The sequence below is a fragment of the Denticeps clupeoides genome, chromosome 2, assembly GCF_900700375.1.
Source record: "Denticeps clupeoides chromosome 2, fDenClu1.1, whole genome shotgun sequence".
NCBI classification, from domain to species: domain Eukaryota; kingdom Metazoa; phylum Chordata; class Actinopteri; order Clupeiformes; family Denticipitidae; genus Denticeps; species Denticeps clupeoides.
In genome coordinates this window covers 16,785,883-16,803,527 of record NC_041708.1, presented here as the reverse complement: position 1 = coordinate 16,803,527, position 17,645 = coordinate 16,785,883, and the positions used below count along the sequence as shown (strand labels likewise).

Sequence of the window (17,645 nt, the reverse complement as noted above, 5' to 3'; positions counted from 1 at the left end):
TGAGTCTATCCTGATGGTGAATCTGTTTGTGTCAGTGCGCTCTGCATGCCTGTGTGTTGTGTCAATTTTCCCATAATTCTTGTGGTTTTAAAGGTGCAGTGACCACTCTACTAAGCACCGTCTCCTGCAGGTTCAAACACGTGATACAAGTTGAAAAACGATAATGCATCCTCTCATATGGTGATTTTCATGTCCAGATAACTTATTACGTAAGCAGAACCACCAAGTCTGTCCATTTTGCTTCCGATTGTATTCATTTTTATTCAATCCTGTGTCACATACAATTTGTGGTCAATTTCTCTCTGTTCCACACACTGCAGAAAACACTTTGACAAGTGTCATCTATGGCGCTCTTGTCATACAGTCTCCAGATCTGTGCAGGGTTAACCTGTTCCAACAAGAAATATATTTATGCACTATGAGCTATAATTACGCATAGATGATAAACTTTTGATTAATTGTGTGCAATTCAGGAAAACATGGGGATGTAATATGGATATGTGTATCTGAGGTGATTGTCACAGCAGTTTTGTGCTCTGCCTTTTGCCTTTAACCTTTCAGGTTCGGACCTGCCAGTCTTAAGTATGATGTGCTGTAAATAATGAAATTTACAAATTGCTGTGGGCTTTATTTATATATATATATGTTTGGAAATAATGATTACTTTGCATGACATGACATGAAAGCACGACGAGACGCAAGGCTGGCAGGTTTACACCGGCATTTCTCTCAATCTGTGTGTTAAATAATGCCTTTTCATCTCTGTTAAAGGTATACATTGCTTTTTGCAGATACTTGGTTACTTTGACTATGCTTTCACGGCTATCTTTACTGTTGAGATCGTGTTGAAGGTAAATGCTCTGCCCGTGCTTCTGTGTCTTGTGCAGTGCCTCGTCAGTAACACTGTAAACGTCTGGTTGCCTTCCAGGTCCTAGGCTATGCTGATTATGTCTTCACTAGTATGTTTACATTTGAGATCGTGTTGAAGGTAACCCCTCTACGACACAGAGAGTCTTGCTGCTGCATTTCTCTTCCCTGTGTGTCACCTGCCACTCAGCAACCTGGCTTGATGCGTTTTTTTTTTCATCTATTATTTTCTCTTTCTTAAAAAAATGGCACCTCTTTTAAACAGCCAAAAAACATTTCAGCACATCTTCATAACGCCGCACGCCCTGGACAGAAAAGAGTTGTTCAGTTTTCACCTCTCCAGGATGTAATGTGTTGATTTCTGAAGCTGATGTGGGCAGGAATAAGTTTATTGGAGAAAAAAAGACGGGCGGAAATGATGCAACTCTTTATGGACTGGCAGTAGGTTCCTCCTACGGGATATAAATCACACGGCTTTGACTGCGGTTGGGTGTTGAAGACATTTGCACTGCAGGGATGTGAAGCTGGCCAGAGCCCTCTGCAGCCAACGCCACATTCACACCTGACTAAAAGAGGGGGCAAAACCAACCATGTCCCTGCTGGTTGGCGCATGGTTCAAGGCTGCTTTTCCTTTTTCTAACCGAGTGCATATAAATGTGGCACGTCCTTCAGAAACCAGGCCGCAGCACACTCTCCCACCGGGCAGCTTTCACTGGAGCTCCTGATCGAGTTTCTGCTGGCTTCTGGAATTTACATGCACTTTACAGTATAAAGCTTTTCTTCAGACTCTTGTCTTTTTGGCTGATTTCCTCCTCTGCCTGCAAAAATGTGCGGAAGAGGGAGCAATTCCCCTCCTTTTAGTCAGCTCGTACCGACGGAATGCGCCTCAAACGCTCTACATTAAAAAAAATGGGCCACATGAATGTGACAGTAAGGGAATTCAGTTTTCCAATCGCTCTTATCTATTCTCTCTCTCTTTCTTACTCTGTATTTCTCTCTTTTCTCCCGACTCCCATGAGCTCTGCCTCTTTCTTTATGACCCCCCAACTCTCCCTGACCCCTGACCTCTCAACGCTCCCCAGCTCAGCAACAAAGTGCATGTTTTATTGTTGGGCACTTACTGGCGCATTGAGAAAGGAATGGCTTACTCCTACATTCATGCTGACTGAAGCCGTGTGGGCTTGGCGATCTTAACGCTGGCATTAGCGTCCCGTTTTAGTGTTCACCACCCTGAAACGAGAGTGAAGCAGCAGAGTGTGTTGGAGTGTGTGTATGAGTGTGTGCGAGCAGGTGTGGCATGTTTTGACTGCATGTTCCTGTTGTGTGTGCACATGTTGAACATTGAAGAAGTATCTAACCGGCATGGTGTGCTCCACAGATGACCACGTATGGAGCCTTCCTTCACAAGGGGGCTTTCTGCAGGAACTACTTCAACCTGCTGGACTTGCTGGTGGTTGGGGTGTCCCTAGTGTCTTTTGGCATTCAGTGAGTCCCATTCCAGTTCCTCTTATCACTGACAAACCATCCGGAATGAATGAACTCTCACCCAACAAGCAATTTAATTGATCAAATATCGATTTACTTAAACCATTAATTGCAGAATATGCTTTTTCATTATACAATGACATTATGTGTAGAGAGAAAGAGAATGAGAAACTTTTGTTTTTCAGTGTTAATGTTGGGAAGATTAGTTTAACTTCTGCCTAAAACTTTGCACAGAAACATATATCAATGTAGGTAGGAAAATAACGTTTTCAAAATTATGTTTATATTATATTCATGATCAATTAAATTCATATTTACTCAAATAGAAAGGGTGTAGGAGGCTAAAATCATGTTAGGGAACAGCCAAACTACCAAGATGAGGTTGAGGGAGACAGTATCATGACATCAGGTCATAAAACATGGCACAGCAACAAGACAGAAGGTAGCTATACTGCATTAGCAAGGTCTTTCTGAGACAAGGATTTCAAAGCAGACTGGGGTTTCAAGATGTGCCGATCAACATCTTTTGAATAAAAGTGGTCAACCAGGAAAATTAAAGGTTTCGGTTGTAACCCTGATTATCTGAGGGAAATTAGTGAGACATCTCAGTATGGGACACGCACCTTGTGTGGCTATTTGCTAAAGCCCCATTCAGTCATGCCTTCAGGCTTGGCTGGATGGGGCAGCAGGAGGCCCCACCTCCTCTTAATAAAGCCCCCCCTGCCCCCATACGGTCCCTCATTCCAGAAACCAGCTCTTCCTCACGGAATGCAAGCAGGGCCTTCTGATGAGATGTCTCACTCATCTCTCTCAGAGAACCGGGATTACAACCATAACCTTTAGTTGTCTTTCAGTCTATTCGCTCAACATCTCACTATAGAATATAGAAGCGCCCGTAGCCAGAAGTGCTGAATGCGCACTTCATGAAGACCAGGACATGATCTAGGTGGTTGAACCTAGTAATAGTGTCAGGGCTTGCTCAACTAGCTGAGGAACACGCATCAGCCACAGACACGTCCCTAAACAGTGCCCAGGATGCCGCTATCCCTCTGGTGGAGTGCGCAAGTGCATTAGCCGTAGAAATAACCTACATTAACCTCTGCTTGGACAAAGTTTTGCCCTGTGAGGGGTTAGAAAAGCAAACAAAGAGTTGCTTCTCCTAAATGGTCCAGTCGTGTTCATGTACACCTGCAGGGCACGTATAGGGCAGAGCATGTTGAACCAACAATGTTCTATCGTTGGAGAAGAGAGGTGGGTAGAATTGAGAGGTGGGTAAAAAAAAGCTGAAATTGTTCGAGGCCTTTGGGATGAATGTTGGATTGGGGCGCCTTGGCGTCACCTTCAGAAACTGCACAAAGAAGCAGGGCTGTCTGGGTGCACAGAGAAGCAGGGCTGTCTTCTAGGACGACGCTCTCCGCTCTACCTCTGCCAGGGGTTCTAAAGGAGGCTCACACATAGCACACAAAAGTGACAAACTCCAGGGGGGCATGGTGTTCGGATCACAAGTGGCCTGGTGATCGGACACAGACGTCTGACCCCCTTCATAAAGCAGCACACATGACGATGAGAGCCAACTGCTGCCAAATACACCTTGATAGTAGAAAAAACCTTACCCTGCTCCTTAAGCTACTTTAAAATGGACAGCACTGCAGAAACAGGACACTGATAGGACACAAGCTGACTTCTCAAATACTCTCCACTTCAGGTCATACAGTGACCTAGTGGACGGTACCCTGGCACTCAGAATAGTGGCAATCATTTTATGTGTCAGAGAATAGATGACAATGCACGTTTTCTGGTGATGCAAGGAGATATATGGCAGCCCTGCCGTACATCATCCAAATCCATGCCACCACCCCAGGATGGAACCTCCACTGGGTGACCTCTGGACAGCAGACCTCTGATAATCCCTCATAAACAGCAGCCCCACGGCTGGCACCACGTTTATGACAGACACCATCACGCCCAGCATCTGAGGACACATGCGGAACAAAACGAAACAATTCAGCCAGAAGTGGGCCAGACTTTGCCGGAACGCTGACACCCGCTGTGGTGACAATGTCACGTGAGTGTTAATGCATTGAGGTCCAGACCCTGAAAAGTTATCTGCTGCAATGGGACTAGGGAGCTCTTTGCATAATTTATTCTGAAACCCAGATTGCGAAGGTGTGATATAAACAGCGGTGTGTGAGCCACGTCTTGAGGTTGTGAATGTGTGCAAATCAGCCAATTGTCTATGTACGCCATCTCGCACATTCCCCTGTCCCGTAGCACTTCCGCACATTTCGTGAAAACCTGAATACAAATCTCAGGAATTTCCTGTGAGGGATATATATGTGAATCTTGAAATGGGCATCCTTTAAATCGATCGATGTGAACCAATTATCATGGCGAACACAACGCAACACTTTTTTTGTGAAAACAAAGATACGCATTCAGGGCTCTTATATTCAAAATGGGCCAAATACTACTTTTTTTTTTTTTGGAACCACAAAGTATCGGCTGAAAAAGCTTTGGTGCTCTAGGATCACGCGAATCGCACCCTTGGGCAACAGAGATGTGGTCTCCTCTCTCAGCACACGGGCTGTTTCTCCCTGTGCCGTGGATTGAACTATACGGGCGAAACGCGGCGGCCTGGAAGAAAATGAGTGCCCTTCCCTGACAGTTCTCAGCACACAGGGGGAAGTCGTGCCCGTCTGCCACCCTGACAGGTGAGCAGACAACATCTCCAGCGGTGCAGGAGCGCCATCTGGCAGACGCAGCAGGGACTGCTTAATATGGGGTGACAAAATGTGTCCTTATCAGGAACGGGGCCATGTAGGGCAGGGGCAAAGGGTATGTGAGGGTGAACGCGTCGCCATACACGTGTTGCGTGTTGCGATCAGGAGGTGGCTACCGCTGGCCAGGTTGGTCTTGATCCGGTTTGTGAGAAGTTGGGCCTTGGCTGCCGAGCCGGAGTGAACACCGGTCTCCTGGGGAGGAATGATGTGACAGGTGATTCTGCAGGAGGTGACAGCAGATCCTGCAGGATCAAAAAAATGCCGCTTGTCCTTATCAGCCATTGTGGACACGTTAAGTCACAAGCTCCGTTGTCCCATCAATGTCAGTGGACTCAGCTGACTAAGCCAAGCAGCACAACACATGCAGAATCAAATCGGTGAGTGTGGATATTGGTCCAGATCACATCCACCATGCTGCCATTATGCAGGGCCGCAGACATGTCCTTCTCCAACTCCACCAGGTAGGCCAGAAGTAGAATCGTCCTGTCTGCGTCGAAGATTTGAAAATCTTGTAAAAAAATGGACGCAGTAAAGCGATCTGCTTTTTGAGGGAGATTGTGGGGAGTAGCACAGATACCCACACTGCACTCTGGGTTCAGGTGGTTTGCCAGGGAGGCAGAGACATCCCGGAGAAAGTCTGCTGCAGTGCTACAACAACAACAACATTTATTTCTTATATAACCCAAAATCACATACAGTATGTCTCAATGGGCTTTGACAGGCCCTACAGTTGACACCTGCCACACTTGACCCTTCTGCACACAAGGAAAAACTCCACACAAAAAAAAACTCTAGGAGAGAGAAAAAAAAGAGAGGAAGAAACCTTGGGAAGGAGTGATACAGAGAGGGACCCCCTTCCAGGGTAGAGTGAGCCTGCAAATGGTGTCAGTGCAGGGTTGGATATGATATAATGATAAGTCCTACGGTTGTAGGGTTGGAGAAGTCCAGGATGTATTCAGTGTCATGGTCTAGATTACGTGTCCATAATGATGTTACTGGTCCATTTGAAGATCCCTGAAGCTGTAGTTGTAATGGTGGTGGTGGCTGTGGTGACCCTCTGGTTTGTTTCATGTTTTGTCCTTGTAAAGCAGTTGTCAGGAACCAGGATTTATTTGCTGGTCTGATCACTGGGGTCTGCCAGTAGTCTGGGTGCTTGATTCCATGTCTCGGAGAAAAACAAACAGAAGCAGCGGCAGACGGTTGCACTGTACGACCGATACTGAAATATGTGGTTATAGTGGTATATTGGTACTACAGTGGCCCGGTACCCTAACTAGGACAGCCTAACTGGTGAATTTAACTTTGTCTGTGTCTAACAGGGGGACTCTGTGATAAACTGGACTTTATAATTGACACTGCGTCAAAATCAAGTGAAATGAGGGTCTAGGACTTTAGCAAAAAGCCAGAGAAAACAGATAGGTTTTGAGATTGGATTTAAACACTGAGACTGTGTCTGAATCCCGGACACTGACAGGCAAGCTGTTCCACAACTGCGGAGCTCTATAGGAGAAGGATCTGCTCCCAGCTGTGACCTTCTGCACCTTTGGTACCAGTAGTGACCCTGCACCCATTGATCGAAGGGGGCGTGGCGGTTTGTAAAGAACCAAAAGTTCACTCAGTACTGTGGGGCGAGACCATTTAGAGCTTTATAGGTTAAAAGTTGGATTTTGTAGTCAATCCTAAATTTGATGGGTAACCAGTGCAGTGATTGTAAGACTGGGGTGATGTGGTCAAATTTCCTGGTTCTGGTTAGAACTCTGGCATTCTGTACTAGCTGGAGTTTACTCATGCACCTACTAGAGCATCCAGACAATAATGCAGTAATCTAACCTTGATGTAATAGGGACATGGACCAACTTTTCTGCATCATGCATTGAAATGATATTTCTTATTTTCGCAATATTTCTAAGGTGAAAGAATGCTATCCTAGTGACATTATCTACGTGCGAATTGAATGAGAGACCTGCATCAATGATGACACCTAGATCCTTCACTTCAATACTCGGTGAGATAGAAAGGCTATCCAGGGTTATTGTGTAGTCAGCCAGTTTATGCCTGGCTGCTTGAGGCCCAAGTACAAGCGCTTCTGTCTTGTCAGGGTTTAACAGGAGAAAGTTGGTGAGCATCCACTGTCTAATGTCCTTCAGACAATTCTCTATTTTGTTCAGCTGCTGCCTCTGATCTGCCATTGCTGACAGATACAGCTGTGTGTCGTCAGCGTAGCAATGAGAGCTAATACCGTGTTTGCGGATGACGTCGCCTAAAGGTAACATGTATAGAGAAAAAAGTAACGGACCTAGAACAGAACCTTGTGGAACACCAAACTCGACTTTACTATGTGAAGACGAAACACCATTGATGTCCACAAACTGATATCGGTTGGTCAAATATGATTCAAGGGCTGTTCCCTTAATCCCGATAACATTCTCTAACCTAGCAAGGAGAATAGCGTGATCAATAGTGTCAAACGCTGCACACAGATCAAGCAGGACAAGCAGCGAGATGCGTCCCTGATCAGAGGCCAACAGCAGGTCATTAACCACTTTAACCAGCGCTGTCTCAGTGCTAAGATGAGGTCTAAATCCTGATTGATATACTTCATGGATGTTGTTACAGTCTAGGTATGCGCTCAGCTGTTGGGCTACAACTTTTTCTAAGATTTTTGATATGAAAGGAAGGTTGGATATCGGTCTATAATTTGAAAGCTGACTGCGATCAAGATCGGGCTTTTTAATCAGGGGTCTAATGACTGCTACCTTGAACGAACTTGGTACGTGGCCGGTGCTAAGCGACGAGTTAACAATTTTGAGGATAGATTTTATAACATTGGGTGCTATTTGCTTAAGGAACCTTGTTGAAATTGGATCCAAAGCGCAAGTACATTGATTTGATGACGAGATTAATTTGATTAATTCATGCTCTTTAATAAGGTTGAATCGTTCTAATCGGTGGTCGTCTATTAGAAGATTATTTTTCATGGAAATATCGGCGGAGCTATTTGTTGTGCTTTTAATCTTCTCTCAATTTGCGTCAATTTTAGTATTAAAGAAATTACTTTACTTTACTTTACTTTACTTTACTTTATTTGGCAGACGCTTTTATCCAAAGCGACTTACAAGAGGAAGACACCAGCAATTCTCGTTCGATTTCTATAGAATATCAAGTATACAAACTAAGAGCCCTGATAAGGCTTAGACTTGTCATTGAAATTAATAAAATCGTCGCTACTATGATGATATTGAGTGGTCACATCCATTTCTGTCTTATTCCTGGTTAGTTTGGCTATAGTTTTAAACAGGAATCCGGGATTATTTTTGTTTTTGTCTATTAACGAGGAGAGATACGTTGATCGAGCTGCGCTAAGAGCCTTCTTATAGTTAAGTAGGCTCTCCTTCCAAGCTATTCGGAATATGTTTAATTTAATTTGACGCCATTTGCGTTCTAATTTCCGTGCGGTCTTCTTAAGCGAGCGCGTGTGATCATTATAGCAAGGAATTACGTTTTTATCTCTTACTATCTTCCTTTTGAGGGGAGCGACTATATCTAACGTACTACGCAGTGTTAATTCTATCAGCGTTGATAAATCTGGTAAGGTATTAATAAACCTCTGTGCCGTTCTTGATGTAACTGTCTCTATAACGAGGGGGATTGAGTTTGTTGTGTCTGAGACATATTTTAAAAGCGATGAGGAAATGATCTGAGATCATTTCAGATTGCGGAAGAGTAACTATATCTTCTATATTTAAACCGAAGGTCAACACAAGATCGAGCGTGTGACCACCTTCGTGAGTAGGTCCTGTTACATGTTGGATAACTCCAACTGAGTCTAATAAAGACAGGAATGCTGTTCTTAGTGAGTCTTCTAATTTATCACAGTGGATGTTAAAGTCGCCGACAATTAGGGCTTTATCCACAGATACAACTAAGTTGGAGACAAAATCTGTAAATTCACTAAGAAACTCAGAATAAGGTCCAGGGGGTCTATAAATAATAATCAATGGAATGAATTTAGGATTTTTATTTTGTGAGACTACATGAGTTATATTGGTATGTAGAATCTCAAAAGAGTTAAATCCTTGTCCGGGCTTAGGAGTAATACCGAGGTATTAATATCCTTATAAATTACTGCGACGCCACCTCCTCTTCCAGTTAAGCGAGGTTGGTGTACATAGCTGTATCCAGGAGGACTAGACTCGTTCAATGCTACAAATTCGTTTTGTTTTAACCAAGTTTCGGTCAGGCACAGTACATCGAACCCCTGATCTGTAATAATTTAATTGACAATGAGCATTTTAGGTGTGAGAGATCTAACATTTAATAATCCTATTCTTATGTCGGGGGTGCTGGTGGAAGGTTCAGAAGGAGTGATAGTAACGGGTAGTAAGTTCCTGAAACAGACACCCCGCCCAGCCCGTGGAACAGACACAGTGTCAGCATATTTATGAGTTTTATTATTAACGTTTCTTGTATAATCTCTTGTTTTAATAGAGCGAGGTACAGACACAGAGTCAATATTGTACACGCTTGGTGGCGACTCTACGCAAATGGCAGACGCTCGGTTTAGCCGGTCTGTCTGCTGCCTGGTCTCGGCTCTGGCGAGTCAGTTTTGTTTTTTGGTTCTAAGACTATGAGCCAATTTTTTAGACAACTGTGTGGCACCCGCCCAGTTGGGGTGGATGCCGTCTCGCCGGCTACACGCCGCTGGGACTCGGTTAAGTGCCTGCTGAGCATGTGCATATCCAAGACAGAAGGGACAGACAGGATGCGTATCCCACACGGCGACGGGTCCTTGACCTTCTTATTAAAGACCTTTCGTTGAGGCATGGCTGGTGAGTGAGGCTTAATGAAGGAGAAAAGGCTCATCAGCCATAATCTGAAAATTAAAGATAAGTATTAAAACCAAGCAGAAGAAAGGGAGCAGTTCGACGCCCGGCAGACAAATGGTGGCTCAATCACTTGACATGAGGTGAAGAATGAGGGACCGGATGGCCGCAGTGGGCTTTATTATGAGGAGGCGGGGCCTCCTGCTGTCCCATACGGCCTGATGGCGTGAATTGGGCTTCAGTGAATAGCCACACAAGGGGCGTGTCCCATAGTGAGATGTCGATTGAATCGACCAAAGAGAACTTGACCTTTCAGTACCACTGACATGGAAATAGGCATTAAAATAGCAGCAGGTACTCTGGACTGATTAGCCAAATTTTAAAATGCAGTATAGGAGAAAATGTGTGTGAGTGAGAGTACATGTTCCATACATTATAAGAACTACGGTGTAAAAGCATGTTACCAGTTATGAAGTGAAGTGATTGTCATTGTCAACACAGCACAGCACACGGTGCATGCAACGAAATGTGTCTTCTGTATTTAATCCATCACCCTTGGTGAGCAGTGAGCAGTCTTGACAGATGCCTGGGGCTAATCTGTGCTTATGTGCTAGCCTGTCAAGTTTAACCTGCTTTGTGGTGTAATTTAAATTTAAAACCATTCAAATCTATTAATTAAATTCAACTAAATTAAATTAATAATCAAATCGATTCAGACCACTTGTGAATTACTAAATAGTAATGCTCACCATCCTAATTTGTCTTCATGAATTTAGGTGTGCTAGCTTGCAGAAGAGCTTTATACTAGCAGGAGGACATTTCACATAAAACTGAAGGTGTGAACCTACTGCAATGTTTCATATGTGCTTGTTGTGCAGATCGTCTGCCATCTCAGTGGTGAAGATTTTGAGGGTGCTGAGAGTGCTTCGTCCACTCAGGGCGATCAACAGAGCTAAAGGCCTGAAGGTATGTCTTGAACATCCATATACTTTAGTGGATAATTGCTCCTTGAAAATCATTGCTACTCCTGTGTTGACTCTGTTCCTTGGTTTTTCCATACAGCATGTGGTGCAGTGTGTGTTTGTGGCCATCAGGACAATTGGCAACATAATGATTGTCACCACGCTGCTGCAGTTTATGTTTGCCTGCATTGGAGTTCAGCTCTTCAAGGTAAGTCCCTTACTTTGTTAAAAAAGCAGTAAATAATGGAAATCTTTGTGTTCATCATCAACCATATATGTGTCAATAATGTATGTGACCTATCTGCAGGGGAAGTTTTATCGATGCACAGATGAGGCCAAGTCCAGCCCAGAGGAGTGCAAGTAAGTCAGTCTCACTTCATAAAGACATTAAAGCACAAAATGTAATGTTTTTCACGTTTACTTTAATATGAGACTATAGAACAGGCGTGGGCAAATTATAATTTGTCAGATGGGCATTAAAGTGTTAATATTTACATTCACTTTTAGTGGTATTGTGTTGCTGATTAGCCCTCATTTTCAAAGGCTAGCTAGACTAAGAAGGAAAGTAACTTTGCGCTGAAATGAGTGGGTTGGATGTAAATTAATGAATGTTTCATGTTGAGATGTGCATGGGGGTTAAACACAGTTTACTGTAGGTGGCTGGTTAGGCACCTTCTCCATTGTGCAGTGCCAGGGAATAAGAACAGCAGCGGAATAAGGGCATGTTTTACTGTTGAGGTCAGATACCAGATTGTACAAATAGTACAAAGCTCATATTCCAGCCAGAATGAGCGCTGAGTGAAAGTTCACCAAATTATTCAAATATGTACATGCACACAGCTCTTTTACTTTGTGAATAATGTGTTGTTGATACATTTATTAACATTATTAACACGTTTTCCCACACCCCAGTTCAACCAAAATGTAATCGACAGTTTCATTTCTGCATCTCCTCACCATTTTTGCATCCTTCTCGCTATTTGAAATGCATCACCTGACCGATCATTTACCACACAAGTCAGTGTAAAAACACATTGGATTCAGGGGATGCTCTATCATCCTGTTATGATCCACCTAGTGGCATGGCAGGCATTACAGGAGTTGAAAGGAATGCAGTCATAGTTATGACTTTTATTCTGTACAAATCTTTGGTTGGCCAGATTAAAAAAACCAACGGCGGATGTGGCCTGCAGGTCGTCGTTTGCCCACCCCTGCTATAGAATGTCAGGTTACGGATATAACCACTGTTACCGTAGGAATAGGAATGAGGGTACAACACTCTGTGTTCCCAGCCCAGATATATGGGGTGCTGTGTGTACATTAATGAGGAAAAATATAAAATGATTTTTGCAAATGGCTGCAATATAACAAAGAGTGAAAAATTTGAGGGGGTCTGAGTACTTTCCGTACCCACTGTATGCCTGCAGTTATGGTATATTTTTGAACCACATTGTATGTTTATGGGCCTTTACAGCTTGTGCAAAGTATGGCCCTTCACACAGTTACAGTTTGAACTTAATATACCCTTTCAATGAGATCATGCACTCACATGCATACCTGCAGGAACTTTGTAGAGGTCGAAGGCCAACCAAAGCTTGGGAGGGTTGGAAAGAACCGAGATAAGACTAGCAAGGCCCAGTAAGGCCAAATAAATTACAGGGAGGTTTGGAATGCCCCTAAGAAGGCCCGACTGTCACAGCTGGCCATACAATGCTTTATTGTAGACTGTTTATGGCCTTTGCCAACTCAAAGATACTGGTCAGGTCTCAGCTGCAAGGAAATGAATTATGATGACAGATGTGCGATCACATTCACTGAACTCACACACTTAAACTTAGGTTTTACTATGGGTACATATATAACACTATAGCACTATACATATATGCATGTTATATTTTGAACACTTATTCGTAAACTGAAGTTATAGAAATGTATTATGAAATATATCATTGTTGTATATCTAAGCACACACACACTTAGGAGACAAGGTCTGTCCAAGGTCTGTCCTTTAGCTGGTGCCTCCCTTAGCTTACTTCACACGGATCCGGGGAGTGAACCTTGAGAACATAAATCTAATGCATTTTACTTAAGCATACATGCAGAAACACATTAATAGCAGGACCACTCACACACATTATTGAGACAAGTAGAAAGGTTAAGCACACACACACAATTACCACAGTCTGGGTCTTCCTGATGTTTTTTATGACGGGATCAAAGATAAAAAAAAATTTATAATAACGAAAACCCTGATGTGCTTTGAGGCGGAAATGCCTAAAGATGCACCAGAACAACTGTTTGGTGCCAAGGTGGAATAGTGGGCCCACTGACAGGTTGTAAACCTGCATTTACAAACCAGTGCATATATTTGCGAATACCCTTATATGTTGATGTGATTGGCTGTAAACATTGCAGACATCAATGGGATTTGGAGACATTTGATGCACATTCGTGCTTCAAGCACTGCCATTGAAGTTTCAAAAATCCACAAATAAATGTAGGGGGACTCACAAATATGTATGGGAATTTGTAAATGCAGGTGTATCGGTTTTGTGAATAAATGTAACTGCACTGACATTTGTGCATCACATAAAAAAAAGTCAAGAAATGCATTTGCGAATGGTGTTACATTTAATAAATAAAGTAATAAATAATCTTTGTGTTACATTTATTGCTGAATCAAGAAATATATTTGTGAATGGTGTGATATTTATTTGTGAATATTGAAAATAAATATCTCCATATGATTAAAGGTGTTTTCAGCTGGATGTTTTCAACTTGTAATGGATTACAAGTATATTCAAACAGTATGTTTGAGGTGGGTTACTATCTGTCTGTCTGTCTGTCTGTCTTTCTGTTAGGGGTACCTACATCTTGTACAAGGAGGGTGACGTGAACCAGCCCAGCATCCAGAAGAGACAATGGCACAACAGCGATTTTAACTTTGACAACGTGCTTATGGCCATGATGGCTTTGTTCACTGTGTCGACCTTTGAAGGCTGGCCTGCGTATGTCACATTCTTTTTCTTTTTATTCTTTGTCTTCTTCTTATAATTATTATTAGTAGTAGTAATCTGGGTTTGATGTAGTTATATCTTCTTGAGATGTGCATGTCTCCATTGTTGATCGTCACCAAATGAGAAAATGAAAAACCACAAATTGAATCTACTCTTCAATCTCCAAAGCAATACATTCCAAATGTATGCCTGCCTTTGCTAAACCTTTGCACATTACAATATATGTGTGTGTGTGTGTGTGTGTCTGTGTGTGTGTGTGTGTGTGTGTGTTTACAAATTCTGTTCCCCCTTATGTCACCATGTCTTACTATACCTTCAGTAAAAGAGTTGTTATCTGCAATTAACATGTATTTCTTGTTCTTAATCAGGCTGCTGTATAAAGCCATTGATTCTAACAGAGAGAATCTGGGTCCCATCTACAACTACCGTGTGGAGATCTCTATTTTCTTCATAATTTACATCATCATCATTGCCTTCTTCATGATGAACATCTTCGTCGGTTTTGTCATCGTCACCTTCCAGGAGCAGGGAGAGAAAGAGTATAAGAACTGTGAGCTGGACAAGAACCAGGTAAGACTTTGTTGTTGATCTTTATTGTAATTTCAGCTACATACATGTTAGACAGTACATAGTGAAATGAAACAATGTTTCTTCGGAAACTTGGTACTACATATAACATTTAGGCAATTGAACAAAGTTACATACTGACATAAAGTGCATGTGTGTGACACGGACAAACTGTGCAATCAGGGGACACAGGCAGTGCGAGAGTAACATTTAACAAAAAACATGTAGACAGCGCTAAACAGGTGAAATAAATAAATGTGCAGAGTATAAATAGTGCAAATACTGCTGTGCAAAATGGAACAGTGCAATAATAGATACATTTACTCAATATGGCAGTGGTAGTGTTTGTGTGGTTGTCAGTCCAAAGAGGAAAGTCCCTGAATGTTCAATTGTCTGATGGTCTGTGGAAACATTTTTTTCATCCTAAATTATCCAAAAATATGCCTAAACATACAGAAGAACAAAACTATATGGAAAGTACTTAAATCGCAAAACTATCAAATATACTTAGATAACACCTTTCAATACATCCTCATTATCAATATCTGTCAGAATAACCACTGCGTCTGGCAACACTGAGGGCAAAAATCCTGTCCCTATACCCTATTTATTTCTCTGTAGGACTGTGTAACCGAATCCTTTTGTAAAAGGTATTGCAAAACAACTCCTCAGATGATGAAGGGGTAGACCTCACAGAATTGCGTTGACCTAATTTATCTGACTCCATTAATTATTAGCCATTATTACCTTTTATTAGAATTACTTTTTATGTTTTTAAACTCATCTGATGTTACCTGGACATACAGAGGCATGGCACAATAGAGGTTACAGTTCAAGTTCAGTTTATTTATAGAGCACCTTTAAACAACCAGTCGACCAAAGGTGCTGTACAAGGTAATGTGTACATAAAATTGACAGCTAAGATAAAAGTAAGCCTAAAACATTTACAACATAAAACAATAAAACACAAAAACAGGACATAATGAAATAAAACATAACCACAGTACATAAAACAATAAATGTACCAAAACTACCTATTAACATCACTTGTTCCCCAGTTCTAACTAAAAGCCTCAGAGAAAAGGTGAGTTTTAACCTTGTTTTAAAAACCTCTAAAGCGGGAGCAGATCTAACATGCCAGGGAAGGTATAATGAATTACAGTAATCTAGGCATAAAGTGATAAATGCATGTTTATTAACACAGATAGATTACTATTGCAACCCCAAATTAAAGGAAAGGAGAAAGTGATAGAGAGAAATCTCCAGAGAGGGAGGCTGGACATGAAGAAGCAGGACAGGAGAGAGATATGGGGAGAAACCCCCCGGGGGGGAGGGCCCCTGATGAAGAAGGAAAAGAGAGTGGCCTTGAAGAGAAAATCTTTTTATACTCCGCATTTGCCTCCCAAAAAGGTTGCCACAGACCATCCAGATTGTCCTTTGATGTTTCTGCCTTCACCAAGCAGAACATTTATGTGGTGGTAGCAGCCTAGTGGGTAACACACTCTCCTATGAACCAGAAGACCCAGGTTCCATCCCACTTGCTACCATTGTGTCCCTGAGCAAGACACTTAACCCTAAGTTGCTCTAGGGGGGACTGTTCTTTTTTTTTTTACATTTATGGCATTTGGCAGACAGCCTTATCCAGAGCGACTTACAACGTGCTTTCAAGTTACCATTGATGAAGAGATCAATTTCGGTTCTCTAGGACCCCAACTATGAATACAATCTTTTTATTCACTCTGTTGTAGATTCTGTACAGAAGTTCGACAATAAGAAAGTTACAATTTAATCAAAATTTTCTTTAAAGAGGAAGGTCTTGAGCTGTCGTTTGAAGGTGCTCAGTGACTGAGCTGTTCTGACCTCGACGGGAATTTCATTCCACCACCGAGGGGCCAAGACGGAGAAGAGTCTAGATGAATTTTACCTTTAGTGATGGAGGGACCAGACGAGCAGTACTGGAGGCTCGGAGAATACGAGGTGCAGTGCGAGGTGTAATAAGGGCTGTGAGGTAGGATGGTGCTACTCCATGTTTGGCTTTGTAGGCCAGCATCAGTATTTTGAGTCTGATGCGTGCAGCTACTGGGAGCCAGTGGAGGGAACGTAGCAGAGGGGTGGTGTGGGAGAATTTGGGAAGGTTGAAGATCAGTCGTGCTGCTGCATTTTGTATTAGTTGTATGGATGGTACATAGAGGTAGACCAGCTAGAAGGGAGTTGCAGTAGTCCAGTTGTGAGATTACAAAGGACTGAACCAGTAGTTGGGTGGCCTGTGTTGACAGGTGAGGGCGGATTCGTCTGATATTGTAGAGAAGGAATCTACATGAGCAGGAAAGGTTGCTGATGTGAGTCGAGAAGGAGAGTTGGTTGTCTATTGTTACTCCAGGGTTGCAGGCTGCTTGTAGAAGGAGAGAGCTGTGAGTTGTCCAGGTAAATAGCAAGATCCTGATGTGGTGAAGAATCTGCTGGAATGAATATTAGTTCAGTTTTGGTTGGATTGAGTTGGAGGTGATGGTCTGCCATCCAAGACGAGATGTCGGTTAGACATGCAGAGATTTTGGAAGCAGCATGTAGAGCAGAGGGAGGAAAGGAGAAGAGGAGTTGTGTGTCGTCAGCATAGCAGTGGTATGTTGTATGCTGTATGCTGTAATGCTGTAATGCTGTATGCTGTAACTACTGATTGTAAGTCGCTTTGGGGAAGGCCATCTGATAAATACTTTAAATGGAAATGTAAATTTACATCATGGCACCTCATGCCATTTGTTGGCCTTAGTGCACCCTAGTGATACTTCGTGTTTATGAGGGGAAGGCCACATCTTGGAGATAAATTGGGGGTCTTCATGGACCTGGAATTCACATCCCCTTTGTGGATCAATAGTTTTTAAAGTACTGGCATTAATTTATTAAGCTTATTATAATATGTCTGTCTCTTGTTAAAAGAACTAATGCGTGTGTATTCTTGCCATGTAGCGTCAATGTGTTGAATATGCCCTGAAGGCTCGCCCTTTGAGGAGGTACATCCCAAAGAACCCATACCAGTACAAGTTCTGGTATGTAGTGAACTCCACAGGATTTGAATACATCATGTTTGTCCTCATCATGCTCAACACCCTGTGCCTGGCTGTACAGGTAAGCCGAGTTGCCACTGCA

The 17,645-nt window shown here is 42.7% G+C and overlaps 1 protein-coding gene across 8 annotated transcripts in view; it reads left to right on the top strand.

The window, feature by feature from the left end:
* The window catches only part of cacna1da (calcium channel, voltage-dependent, L type, alpha 1D subunit, a), a 75,356-nt gene that overhangs the window by 35,952 nt on the left and 21,759 nt on the right, over window positions 1-17,645 (top strand). For 6 of the 8 annotated variants that reach the window (XM_028967005.1, XM_028967004.1, XM_028966999.1 and 3 more), the window contains exons 21-28: window positions 792-851; window positions 2,246-2,352; window positions 10,834-10,921; window positions 11,018-11,125; window positions 11,225-11,277; window positions 13,779-13,925; window positions 14,303-14,504; window positions 17,466-17,624. In XM_028967005.1, the coding sequence (XP_028822838.1) occupies window positions 792-851; window positions 2,246-2,352; window positions 10,834-10,921; window positions 11,018-11,125; window positions 11,225-11,277; window positions 13,779-13,925; window positions 14,303-14,504; window positions 17,466-17,624 (924 nt within the window). Of the gene's footprint in view, window positions 1-791; window positions 852-928; window positions 989-2,245; window positions 2,353-10,833; window positions 10,922-11,017; window positions 11,126-11,224; window positions 11,278-13,778; window positions 13,926-14,302; window positions 14,505-17,465; window positions 17,625-17,645 lie in introns of all 8 variants that reach the window. The other 2 variants (XM_028967000.1, XM_028967002.1) reach the window with 1 other exon arrangement.